The sequence below is a fragment of the Carcharodon carcharias genome, chromosome 10 (genome assembly GCF_017639515.1).
Source record: "Carcharodon carcharias isolate sCarCar2 chromosome 10, sCarCar2.pri, whole genome shotgun sequence".
Taxonomy (NCBI): domain Eukaryota; kingdom Metazoa; phylum Chordata; class Chondrichthyes; order Lamniformes; family Lamnidae; genus Carcharodon; species Carcharodon carcharias.
The window spans coordinates 22,981,773-22,995,226 of NC_054476.1; the positions used below are offsets into that span (position 1 = coordinate 22,981,773).

The 13,454-nt window shown below is 42.2% G+C and overlaps 1 protein-coding gene across 1 annotated transcript; it reads right to left on the bottom strand.

The window, feature by feature from the left end:
- Positions 1 to 601: 601 nt before the first annotated feature.
- On the bottom strand, positions 602 to 12,530 carry fgf3 (fibroblast growth factor 3). Its single transcript, XM_041196621.1, has 5 exons — positions 12,358 to 12,530; positions 11,404 to 11,532; positions 6,661 to 6,986; positions 4,578 to 4,681; positions 602 to 934 (listed from the first exon to the last, which is right to left on the bottom strand). Exons 1-5 carry the CDS (start codon positions 12,528 to 12,530, stop codon positions 602 to 604), a joined length of 1,065 nt encoding a protein of 354 aa, XP_041052555.1.
- Positions 12,531 to 13,454: the final 924 nt, after the last annotated feature.

A 13,454-nucleotide genomic window follows, 5' to 3' on the forward strand; every position in this document is an offset into this window, starting at 1 on the left:
CCCCACCTCACCGCCCCCCCCCCCCCTTTTTCCCATGGCTGTGCAACCGCCTCCTCTTCAAATATTTATCCAATTCCCTTTTGAAAGTTACTGTTAAATCGGCGCACGCCTTTCTTTCAAGCAATACATTCCAGATCACATCATGCAACTGGGATTCCTCACTCAACTCCTTGATATATCCTGCTTCATGATCTCATTGCAAATGAGGCTACAGGCGAGAGCTCTTAAGTATGGTGTGGTGTTCTGTACGAAATGAGGGAAGAAATTAGAGAGAGGTACTATACTAATCCGTTGTATTTTCTTGTGATGGAAAAAGACATACAAAAATAGAACATGTTTAAAATATCACTGACTACAGCAAGTCCCTACATAGTTCGAATAAGGCATTGGCGATGATATACATGAAAAGTCCTTTAAAGACAAGGACAAACTCGAAATAAAAACTAATTTACATATTTACATTTATTATATCACAGATAGTTTCAACCTGCGATGCTAAGTATATCATTCTACAAATAAATTTTGTCCTATTTAAAACGCAAGTCCAACATTATAAAATATCTTGCTCAAAAGTCTTAAGTTATTGCAGCAGTATTAATCACTATTGGGCGGCCCTCGTTTTCTCGGCCTTGCTTGAACTTTTCAATAGGCTCTCTCGATATTTGGAACTGGTGTGGAATAATCGGACCATTTCGTGGTCCTTGCTATCCAGCACCCTCGGCAAGAAAAGGGAGGATTTTTGAGTCCTTCGGGTTTTGAAGCCCCTTCGGGGTCGGCCTTTTCCATTGATGGACACGTACCAAAGTCTCTCGGCGCTATTTCTGCGCCTTGTTCCCGCTGAGTTTGGAATGGTCCTGTAGGATCTGGAAGCGTACGTGTTATATCCCAGTTCGTGAATGCGTTCCACAAACTCACACTCCTGGTTGTAGACTTCCTGCAAACGGTGGAGAAACATGTGAGATTTGCATTCAGAGTGGTTAGTTTTCTAAATTACCTCCTAAAACATTTGGATCATTTATCTAACCAAAGTCCCTCTCCTATCATTAGACTGGTGTCAATGTGAATATGTGGAAGTAAAGCCCAGTCCTGCTTTGCTTGTCATCTTCTCTGCCCCACCTTGGGCGATTTCCTCATTTTCTTCTGCAACAGGTCTAGATTATATGGTATTGTCACATGTACTGTTCGAACAGAAATTCTTCTCACTATTGTGTATAATCAAAAAAAATCCTATGCATTAATAGATTGTGACATCTCCACTGTGGAAGAGATTGTTCAGCGCGCAGAATGTCACTGTTAGAAGGTGACAACTATGGTAACTCAATATCCCAAAGTTCTTTTAACCTCCATTTTAGAAGCTAGGAAATTATATTTATCCGACGTTGCTCAACTTGGCGGAACTGGGAGCAACGCTAGACACTAAGCAGAAGAACTGGAGATGCTGGAAATTTTGGTGAGGTGAGTGGGAGTGGGAAGGGAGGGCGGGGTGGGGGGGAGTGGGAGTTGGGGGAGGGTGGGAGGGGGACGAAGTTCTGACCAAAAGTCATCCACTGAAACATGAACTCTATTTCTCTCTCCACTGATGCTGCCAATCCTGCTGAGTATTTTCAGCATTTTCTGTTTTTGTTTCAGATTTCCAGCATGCACAGTATTTTATTTTTTTTATCTTATGGTCGTCCTGGACCTTGGAACTTGCCAGCCTGCAGCATTCAGTCTTGGACAAGTCGTTACACTGGAAGACCAACAGGTTTCAGAACAGACCAAAGAGCATCTTTCACCGAGTTGATGGTCCTCCAACAGCAGTTGACGTTTGTGTTGGTGTGTGTCCCTGGAAACAGATTGTAGAGCACAAGAATCCTGCACACACAGCTGCTCAGGAGGAACTTGGACAAACACCATTGCATCTCTTTCCAGATCTTCTTTGCAAAAGGCACATTCGAGCTGGAGGTGGATGGTAGTCTCTTCTCAACTGCAGCCAGCTGGAGAGCAGCGTGCAGTGGCACCGAGAATACCAGTGTATATGAAGGATCTGAGCGCAAGTGTCCTTCTCACCAGCAGCCAAGTTGCCTCTTGCTCCATTTTGAAAGTTCTGGAGGTGAGGCTTTCTGCCAAATTGCATTAACAGTCTGCTCAGGGAACCATGGGACAGCTGTTTAAATAATTAGTGCACTTGGAAGTTGACTGAGTCCAAATCCTATATAAAGTCAATTTAACCAAATCCGGTAAAAAGGTAAATGAAAACATCATTTTAAGAGATGGTCCTTATAGTTACCTGCCTCACGAAACAAGTGGCCCTGATTTAAACAATAGCTTTTAAAGGTATTTTCAAATCAATTCTAATAATGCTGAACGGACCAATGAAATACATGCGTTGGGCGATTTCTTCTAAGCTACAGTAAATTTATTTCCGAGCAACACATTAACATGATGGGAAGCTCTGCTAATTATGTAGGTATAAAGGATGCTGTTTCTTTTTTTAAATCAAAGTTAATAACCTCGACCTTAACAACTATCCCTTTCTTGCTACCATAATTACATATTGAATAAAAGTTCACTTTTCCAAAGCACTTATCAAGTAAAAGTTACAAAATTAGACGGAAATAATGTTTAATAATCGCTTTCTTAAAAAAAATCTGAAACACATCATAAGCTTTTGCCAGATAATCAAACTGTGATCGGAACTACCACTTTCCTCGGATATATGTCTGTTAAGGCTATCGGTCGATCAAGGATAAAACTGCACTGAATCAAACAGTGGGGCATATTGAACAAGCTGCTACTGAGACGGTAGCAGTCTGATCGGAGATAAGAGTTGCTGTGAGAACCCTTTCTCTGTGCAATTCCACTTTGAACAGATAAAGAGATTGGAAGCCCGTGATATCAAACGATGTTCTATCTGAATAGAACATACAGGAGAATAAAGGATCAAACAGAGATTAAATGCGTCCACGCTTTTTAGAAGCAGCAATGCTAAATCCTGCTCGTACAGTTTGCAGAACCTGAATTCGGAGAAAGTATAATTTGGCACGGGACGCACATTATAGTATAAACTGCCAGCCAGGTATCAATCTTAAAACTGCACTTCAAACAGGGTGTTAGTGTCAACATGGTGCAACCAGAAGTGTGTTTTAAATGAATACCTTGAACATAAATAAACAACTCATTTCTCACAGGAGCACACAGTGTGATTCCAAGCCTTAAAAGGTATTTGATAATAGCACATTTGTATATCTTTGACAAATTATGTTTGTGTGAAACCTGAGGTAGCCATGACTTGGAAATGGATAAATAATTGACGATGAAATAGTTAATCTGAAACTTCTGAGTAAAATGTGAAGTTTTCACAACGATTAACCACACATTTCAGGCCACTTGTGCGGCCTGTGGTTTGTGTCGCGCCGGATTTTTGAGTCAGGAGGAGCACTGTGCACCCTGCTTCCCCCCCTCCCCCCCGCCCTGGGTGGGGGTCTTATTTGCGCCACTTCTGGTAGCGAGAAGTGTTTAGTTGGCGTCAACTGTTTCCATGCTGATTTATCAATATAACTAATGATGGGTCAGCGTGGAATTTCTGGAAACGTATTTATGGCTTTGGGTGAAAACCGAAAATTTCACCTGTGATGAAGCAGTTTACAGTTGGCATAAATGAATCATGTTGATCTTACAGCTAAGTGCGGTTCAATAAGAAAACGGAACGTTGTTTTGCCCTTTTTACAACTGAGATAGAGATAAAGGGCAAAAGACTTAGGGACCAGGTGGCACATAGACGCCAGTCCAATTCCGAGCTCAAGGATGTAGTTATGACTTTTCTCAATCTCTCAGCACATTTCTTGTCTGTTCTGCGGCGCTGGTTAACTTTCCAGAAAGCCATCACAAGCGATACACATCGCTTCTACCTTCCCAGCGTCCACTTTAAATTGGTGTATACCACCCGCGGGGTTCGCTTCCTCGTGCTATCAGATAACACCCCAAGACCTCTGGGATCATCCAATAAACCAAACAGCATGACTGTTTGTACAACTTATCCGGATTTCAACCCGACAGCGAAGTGAGAAGCTTTAGGAGTGTGGTCGGAAAACCATGCAGCAAGACTAGGGGGTTGGCACAAAGAGTTGCATTGAAACTCCAGCCAGGGGGGAACTCACTTTGTCATTGGTTTCGGCTCATAAACAAACACAGAAAATGCTGGAAAAACTCAGCAGGCCCGACAGCATCTGTGGAGAGAGAAACAGAGTTGACGTTTCGAGTCCGTATGACCCTTCTTCAGAGCTGATTTTTGGCTGTTGTTTCTCACTATTATAGAACTTTGTTACGAGGCAGCAGGCATTTAGTTATTAATAGACACATTTAACTGAACAAAGGTGACAGGTGCATTTTGTGTATAATACAATTAGAATCTGGTATATTGAGTTCGTGTTCTTGTTGGTGCATTTAGTGAAACTTATGATTAGTATCCTATTCTGACCAGGAATAAGAAGCTTTGTGTCTGCCCTGTTTTAATGTTTGAAATTGGCATCATGAACATTCACACCATTAAAATGTCCCAGTTTGAATAAGGATGTCTTGTGATAAAGATAACTTACCGACGCATACAAGCGTCCTCTATTGTTCATCGCCAAGTATCTACCCGAAAACAAACCTTTAATCGCCACAACTCCTACATCAACTGCAGTTATTTCTAATATACCTGAAAGAAGAAACAGGAAGGATTGGAGGACGGCACATTGAGCAGATGAAGTTCAAATAACATGACAACCTCAACAGAGGAAGATTCGGGAAAGAATACAAACTGAATTAGCATAATGAGGAATAGCAAGACAGGTACAACAAAACCCACCAAAATGGTAACAATTCTCGCCTATAGATTAAGATATGGCAAAAAAAAAGTTGCACTAATCTAGTTGAAGGTGATGTGAAGGCCTGAGAAAGGCCAGGGAAAGCTGGTTGACATTGAACTATGGTGTACACTTAATCCAATAACTGTCTAAATCCCTCTTTATTGCGCGTCACTAGGCGATTACCTGCACACCTACATGTTTGACCCAACCCTTAACATCGTATATTGCGATGTTAGCCAGTTGGATATCAATGTTTCTAACAGCTGCCAAAGATTTCGTGAGCTTGATATGCTATCCCCCAGTTTCCACATCTATGAATCTTCTTATCTCTTTCATGTGTGATAATTAAAGCTACTGCAGCAATCACAGGTAGTGCAGGTGCTTTTAAGCTGCTTTTAGCCCAGCCTTTTAGAACATCAGTCGTTTTCGGCATAGTCTAAACGTGGTTAACCGCTTTGTATTCTAAATATAGTCTTCAGTTCCCCCACCCCGCCCGTTCGTGTGCGCCGTAAATATCTCCAGTCTATCATTCGGATGTTGCCTGTTCACCTACTAATTCCAATTAATCCCAGTTGAGGCCTTACAGGAGTTCATTACTCTAATGGGTGTCAGAAATGCACACAGTACAAAAGGTTGGGTGAAGAGTAACAATTTAAACCGCTTTGTGGTTTTAAGAAAACAAATTTGAGTGTAGCTCCTAGGATAGCGCAACGAATTAGGATTGTATCAAAGCAGTTTGTCAGCAAGCTTTTAGGGGAAATGACGCGTGTTAGGATAAATCCCTCGAAATGGAGCAAAGGGCCGGCTCCTCCAGAGATGGTTAAACAAAGTGACAGCTTACTGGAGTTAGCCATTGTCATGGGGAAATACACTACTTTATCCCACCCCCGATTGATCCCTCATACAGGCCAAGTCTGCTGAACAGCCCACTCCCGGCTTGAAAGCAGCTAGTGTGCTCGGTCAGGGAAACGGTGCCTTTGGCTTTGGAGACAAGGCCGACCTTCCATTAGTCGTTAGGCCTGAGGTGTCACAACTCGAGCTAATTCTGTTCTGCGGCCAAAACGTTTCCCAAGATCACGCTCAAGTGAATGGCGCTATACGTTAATGACAGACCCTTCGCCGTATTTTGAGCTGAATAAGGGGAGAATTCAAATACAGTGAATGCCTGTAAGTTGCCGAATAGGGGAGAGAGGGGGGGCTATAAAATGAATAGGAACATGGAAATAACTAGAGAAGAAAAAAAAACCGAAGTCAATCCAGTTCATCTTCTGCCATCTGGGTAGTCGCATAATGCAATAGTTATACTGTTGTTGGCTAATCATAGGAGTCATGCATTGAAAATCCGACTGTTATAAAAGGCGTGAGAGTGGGGCATTAATACCCCGAACATGCCCCAGGCTGGCGAAACCAGCCTGCAAAAATCCACTTAGACTGCAAGAAAATGCTGATATATAAAAAAATCACTATAAAAGGGTATGATAAATAACTCCCATAAAAACGTGTCGTATTAACTGTTAAACCATATCTCTACCCAATGCGGGATTATGCCTTTTCGTTAATTGGATACTGCAATTACTCCGCAGAATAGTCATGATCTTTTTTTTTCTTATCCGGAGATCAGCGTTTAGAACGCAAGAATCACTTTGCTTAAGCAACATATACGTGCGTCGCACGGCCAAATTGGCTTTCGGTGTCTCCAGAAATTCCGCCGAATGCGGCTAAAATGAAGAGAAGGCATCAGTGTTGTGCCATGCCGCAGACACGGTGTGTAACCCTCTGCAGCCTCCCTGTAATGGTTTAGAAAGAACAGGCATAGTCTCATACTCACTGAAGATGCTGTTCTTCTCCAGCGTGCCATCGATCTTCCCGTTGAGATGGATCTGCAGATGGTACTTGGTGGCACAGTAGAGCCTCCTCCGCCGCGGTGCTCCCCCGAGATGTTCGTACACCCCTCCGCGCCCCCCGGCATCCCTCCGCAGTCTGGACTCGCAGGCTGGGGACGGGGAGCACGGCACCTTCGGAGCCACAGCCGGCACCCGGGGCAACGGCGACTGCTGTCTACTGAAATCCAGAAAACTCAGCAACAAACAGACAGTTATAAACATTGTGGCATGGTCGAAACACTCGCCGGTACAATCCGATGCGGATGAAGGTCTGGATGAGTCGGGTCAAGGGGTCCCATTAAAAAAGTGTTACAGGCGAGCCAACAGGTTGCGGGGCGCGCCGGTCCACTCGTTGAAACATTGGTAGTTCATCTGCATTGATCTGTTGAGTCAATAGTCACTTGTTCTGGGCCATCATAATCTCCCCAAAAGAGCCGGCTTTTAATGAGGGACCGTGCCAGCCTCTCCGGTCCTCCTGCTCTCCAAATAGCGCAGGGCAGACTGTGGCTGAGAAAACGACTGAATTTCACTTAAGACACTATCGTGAGATTTCGTCGCAACCCCGGTGATCGACGGCGCATAGAAATAAAAGAACTTTGCTCCGAACAATAGCTGAACTCCGACCAATTGATACAAAGGAGAAGGAGGCAAGGTATCAGTCTTGTGTGAACTCACAGAGTGCGGCGTGGATAAGATTACAACATTACACACAGTGGCTTATTGCGGAAAACCGCATCACAAAGAAACCAGCAGCGCATCTGAGGGAAGATTTTCTTCAGAGCTCTTCTTAAAAGTCCAAAAGACCAATTATACATATGAAAAAAAATATACACTGAAGGGTTGGAGTGAATATTCCCCAGAGCACGCCAGAGCTCCCAGTTACTATCAATGCAAACTAACAATACGTGACAACTCGGATGACTGATGCTAAAATGAAGCAACTTAGAAAAAAAGTCTCTTTAAAAAGATGCTCACAAAAAGCTGCATACGAAAAGGAATCGCCAACGTTGCAGATTGTTTTTAAAAAAAACACTTCTGCTGCAATACTGCCTGTTCGCACTTCGACACGTTTAACGCGAGCTTTTTAAAAAAAAAATGTAAAGGAAAAATTAACACCTTTTACAGTTCTCTGTTGCGCTAGACCCCCACAGGCGTGCGCAGAACATTAACGGTTGCGTTTCATTATCAATTGAATAACTAAATACTCGCCCCTTCTGGACATCTGGCTGGCTATTTTAATCATGACCCCCCACCACCACCACTGCACCCCCCCCCCCCGCCCCCCGCCACCCGTCAGTCCTGCATCAGCAAGGTAATTTAAACGAAAGTCCACTACAATCACAGGAAACTAATGCAGGATAATCCTGATATAACAGATGTACTACTCTTTCATTCATTAAATGCTACTAAATGCATCGAAGGGAACACGCATTGTTTTTGCAGTTAATTAAGGCTGTTCATTTTTTTAAAAAAATCTCACTGGGGCACAACAAGGACTGGAACTGATAACTCATTAAATACTTTTATTTGCCTGAAAATTAATAACTCCACGTCGCTGATGTGAAACAAATTACTCCTGGTGAAGCCCCATGCAAAGCTGCCGCTGGATTATGTCCATATCTTTGCTTTAAACTGTAGGATGTTCACTGATACATCTCGATTTCAGGGCAATCGATTAGGCAGCACTCTGGAATGTTGAAGGGAAGTAGTGCACTCACTGATACCTCGGTTGGAAACGTGAATCTTAAAAGACAGCAAGGTACATTGAGTTTTTTTTTAAAAAAGCAACCCCCAGCCATATTCCAAAGCCACTTGCTCCTGTGCCCCCGCATTACTGACACATTGCTATCTCTAACAACATTCCTGCACAGATATTACTTGGCGAGATTCTCTGCCATGTTAAAGTTAAGCTGGAAAAGACAAACTTTTACTGGCCACAAACTAATCGAAAGAGCATTTAATCCCCCAAGTGAATATCGACCTGCCGAGCCCGTCGGTCTCTTGCACAGCCAGTTTGTACCTTGACAGAATTCAACAAAATATCATTTGTGTGTGTGTGTGTGCATTTCATCATTGAGGGGTGTAGGATGTTTAAGCGTACCCAAGGTAAGAAGCTTGCGACTGTCAGTGTCACAACTTGAACCAGCGTGTAGTTAATTAAAAACCTTCTAGTTAACATCTGTTTCCAATAATATCATATGTCTTCAATCAGACTGCACAACAGCAAAATCCAATCATTGTTTAATGTTGCAATAAAGTAATACGTGTCTAAACTAATCCTTTTTTTAAAATGCTAAATGTTAATCAATGGGCTATCCAATGGGTGGAACAGCAACACGCACATGACCTTTGCCAAAATTGCTTCCATCCCGGCTACATGATGGTTAACATTTTCATAATGGGTACCAGCGATGACTAAACTCGCTGTCCTGGGCAGTTGCTGGCCTGTGGTTTCAGCACACCGAGAGATAGCGAGGGATTCCCTAACCAACCCCTCCCTACGCTCCACACCAATTATGCTCATCCAACGAATTCATATCATGCTCCCATTCGGATCCCCAACCCCAAAATGCAGACAATTAAACTTATTGTTAAAAAAAACCTCTCCCCGTTGGACATTCAGAACATCAAGTGGCTCTCCCAGTCAGACATCAACATGGTCAAATGGGAGTTCGGTGACGTATATTATAAGTTGTCTGGTGACCATTTTATTTAAGAACCCGCTTTTGATGTGGTCTGGTTATGACTGAGGGTGGTACTTTAGATGTGGTCTGCTGTCTGTTTCTGGAAGCATTTTTAATTAGCCCTTAACCTCCCAGAAAGTACTTTGTGGCCCTAGAGCAACAATACCGGAGCAGTTTTTGAATTTTTCTCTCTCTCTCCCTTGAATGTTACTATACACAGCACTTCAGTCCAAACACATGTTTATCAAGGGTTAGCGTTGGAGTTGGGGGCAGGGGAGGGGAGGAAAAGAAAACCTCCGAACGCCTTAACCGTACAAATGTGGATGTTATCCGTAGCCACACAAGAGTGACCGTAAACATAGTTATGTGATTGACAAATGTATCTAAGTGCATTCGGGATCCTGTTACAATTACATGCAATAGGCGGGATGGAGGGGAAGGGGGAATGGTTTATCTAACCAGAGGTTGCGAGTAACAGTGGTGGCCATGTCGGTGCCAATTAAGTCAGGAGCTACTTGGACACGCTGCACGCTTGTCGCTCAAATCCGTCTGTGAAGATCTGCCTGTTCCAATCTGAACCAGTGATTTCTCCAAGATAAAAGCCAACGTTTTCTGTTTTTGTTTCAGTAATTCCCCTAGTTTAAAATGGGGCTGTTCTTTGCATCATTTCAAGCCGCACAATAAAACACACAGCTGCATCATTTCCAACAATACTAAATATTTCCACCGTATACATAGTTGTACGCCTGCCAGCGTTCCCAGTCATTTGTGTATAGCTTTATGAATGAAATAAAGATTAAAAAAATACTTCCGAACAGGAAGTTCAGACACTGATGAACAGCCCCCAGAATCACCGCACACAATTTAATAAGTTAATAGACGGATTACATATGCCTACCTCCTATCCCCAATTCAGAAGGCACAGATAAAGTGGACGCTGAGTGCTCATTGTGATAATTAGGAGGTTCAAATATTAATGGTTAAAAGGGAAGGGAAAGGAAGGGAGGTCGGAAAGCGAAGTTTTCCAGGAAGCTCGGTATTTTTAATCATTTAAAAAAAAAAGTGAGGGTGTAAAATATAGTTTGGGATTCACTGTTCCCAATTTCTCGTAGGCAGCACATCCTGTTGTTAATTCACTCTCTTTCGGAGCACGTCAATGATTTACTGTTTTAAATGGATGCCTGATGGAAAAAAAGGGGAAGTTACAATTTGTAGCTGCAATAAATACAAGGGTGGGAGTGGTATGAGTGGAGGAGTACCCCCCGCCCCCCTTCCTCGCCAATTAAAAAGTCATTACTTGTTCAAACAGTGCCTTCTTTGGCCCCAAAGAACGCAATATTCAAAGGCTGTCATTAAGTGTTGCTTTCAGTTCTGTTAGCACAACTACCGGTAAGTACTTTTTCCTCAAAAAGAAGAGAAGCCAGATTATCCCCCTAATGCCAATGAAGTCTGAAATTTTAGAGATTTTCCTCTCTCTTTCGAACACAGTCACGGAAATATGGAAACTTCTGAAGAAGCTCTGTGCGTTTAAATTTATAGTTCACAATACATTTTTCAACATCAAGTGTCCTTGTGGCATTGGAGGTTTTAAGAGTTAACGCGTACCAACCGAGTTTCCGTTCGAAAGGAAAATTGCGATTGGTTGTAGACTGGGAACACATTTTATTGGTGTTCTCTATAACTTGAGATTTTTGTCATCGACAAGGCTGTGCACACTGGCTGCAAAACTGAAAACTCGCACGCCGTCACCATCTGCACTGTACCACTCAAGAATGTTATCCCAGCTGAAATAATCTTATGGATGACATTAAGAACTCCGTTGGAACTTTTCCCAAGTTATTCTCGAATATGTATCTAATGTTCATGATGTAAAGATATTACATTGTACTCCTTCAGCAATTTAGTTCTCTACACTTCTCTGCCTATACACACCCCCGTCTTTTTATAACTGAAATATAACTATAACTGAATTTGAGGATGTAACAATATAGGAATTTACTTAACCTTTTATTGGCTCGTACAAATGAAGTTGATTTTTCAAAATAAAAGTGATTGACTTTCAAAAAGACTTGGTGAATGATGCTTTCAATGTAACCGATGATAAGGTCCGTCTCTAAGGTTGCAGGTCCCTGGCTGTATTAAGAATACAACGGTTATGTTTACACCTTAATAAAAAATAGATTTTCGCAAGAAGAATAAAATTGTTGGTAGAACCACCGGATATACACAACACTAGCGCAAACAATCTGAAATATAGAATCAGAAATGGTTACAAGGCAGGTGGGGGCTATTTGGTCCGTTGACTACTTGCGAGAGCAATTTAGCTAGTCCCTTTCCCCAGAACGTTGTATCCCCCCACCACCCCCCCCCCCACCCCCCTCTACTTATCCTATTCCCCTTTCAAAACCACAATTTAATCCGATTCCACCATATTTAGGCAATATATTCCAGATCGTAGTCACTCACTGCATAAAAAATATTTTTCTTCGGGTTGCCTGTATTTTTTTTTTTTGCCACTCACTTTAAATCAGTGTCCTCTGGTTCTCAACCCTTTTGCCAATAGGAAAAGCTTTTCTCTGCCTAGACCCGCCATTGTTTTGAACACCTCCATCAGATCTTCTCTCACCGTTCTCTTCTCTAACGGGAACAAACGCAGCGTCTCCAATCTGTCCACACAACTATCCCTGGAACCATTCTTGTAAATCTTTTTGGCAGTCTCTTTAACGCCTTCAATTCCTTCCTAATGTGCAGTGCCCAGAATTGGACACAATACTCCAGTTGAGGCCAAATCAGTGTTTTACAAATTCTCATCATAACTTCCTTTCTTGTACCTATTGCCTCTATTTATAAAGCCCGGGGTACTGCATGTCCTTTTAACAACCTACCCTGCAACAAATTGTAACATATGCCCCCAGGTTCCTCTGTTCCTTTTAAAATTGTAACCTCAGCTTATATTGCCTGTCTTCATTCTTCCTACCAAAATGTATCACTTTACACTTCTCTTCATTAGATTGCATCTGCTTTGTGTCTGCCCATTCCACCAGCCTCTCTACAGCCACTTGAGTTGTATCACCATTTTCCTTACAATTCACCATACCTCTAAGTTTTGTGTCTTCTGCAAATTTTGGCATTGTGCCTTGTAAACCCTAGTCTAAGATATTTTAATATATCAAGAAAAGCAGGGGTCTTAGTACTGACTCCAGTGGAATTCCAATGAATGCCTTCATCCATTCTGAAAAACAATGTTCAGCATCTCTCTCTGCCTCCTGTCAACTTTGTATCCATGCTACCACTGTCCCTTTTATTCCATGGACTTCAACTTTACTGGCAAACCTAGTATCTGGTGCTTTATCAAATGTCTTTTGGAAGTCCTTATATGCCCTCATCAACCCTCTCTGTTACCTCATCAAAAAAATTGAAACAAGTTAGGTAAACATAATTACCATTAACACATCTGGACTGACTTTCCTTAATTAATCCACAATTATCCAAGCGACTTTTTATTTTGTCCCATTTGATTGTTTCTAAAAATTTTCTCACTGCCAAGGTTAAACTGGTCATCGCTGGGTTTATCCTTAAACCGTTTTAGATCAGGATCTATCATTTCCAATTTCCCAGTCTTCTGGCACCAGCAACATATCTAAGGAGGTTTGGAAGTTTATGGCCAGTACTTTTGCAATTTCTATACTTAAGTCCCTCATTATCTTTGGATACATCACATCCAATCCTAATGACTTATCAACTTTAATTATGGTCAGCCTTTCTGGTACCTCTTTATCATTTTTTAGCTCATCACACATCTTAACTAACTATTCTTTCATTGGGGTTTTGGCAAAGCTTCTCCTCAGTAAAGACGGACGCAAAGTATCCATTTAGTATCTCAGCTATCTCTGTGTCTGCATGTCCCCCTTTTTGATTCCTAAACAGGCCGATTTATTATCACTTTAGTAGTAATATGCCCTTTTATTTTATCCGCCAGTCCTTTCCTATAATCTCTTTTTGCCTCTTTATTTCCTTTTCCACTCCCACTTTGAGCTTTCTATATGCACCACAAA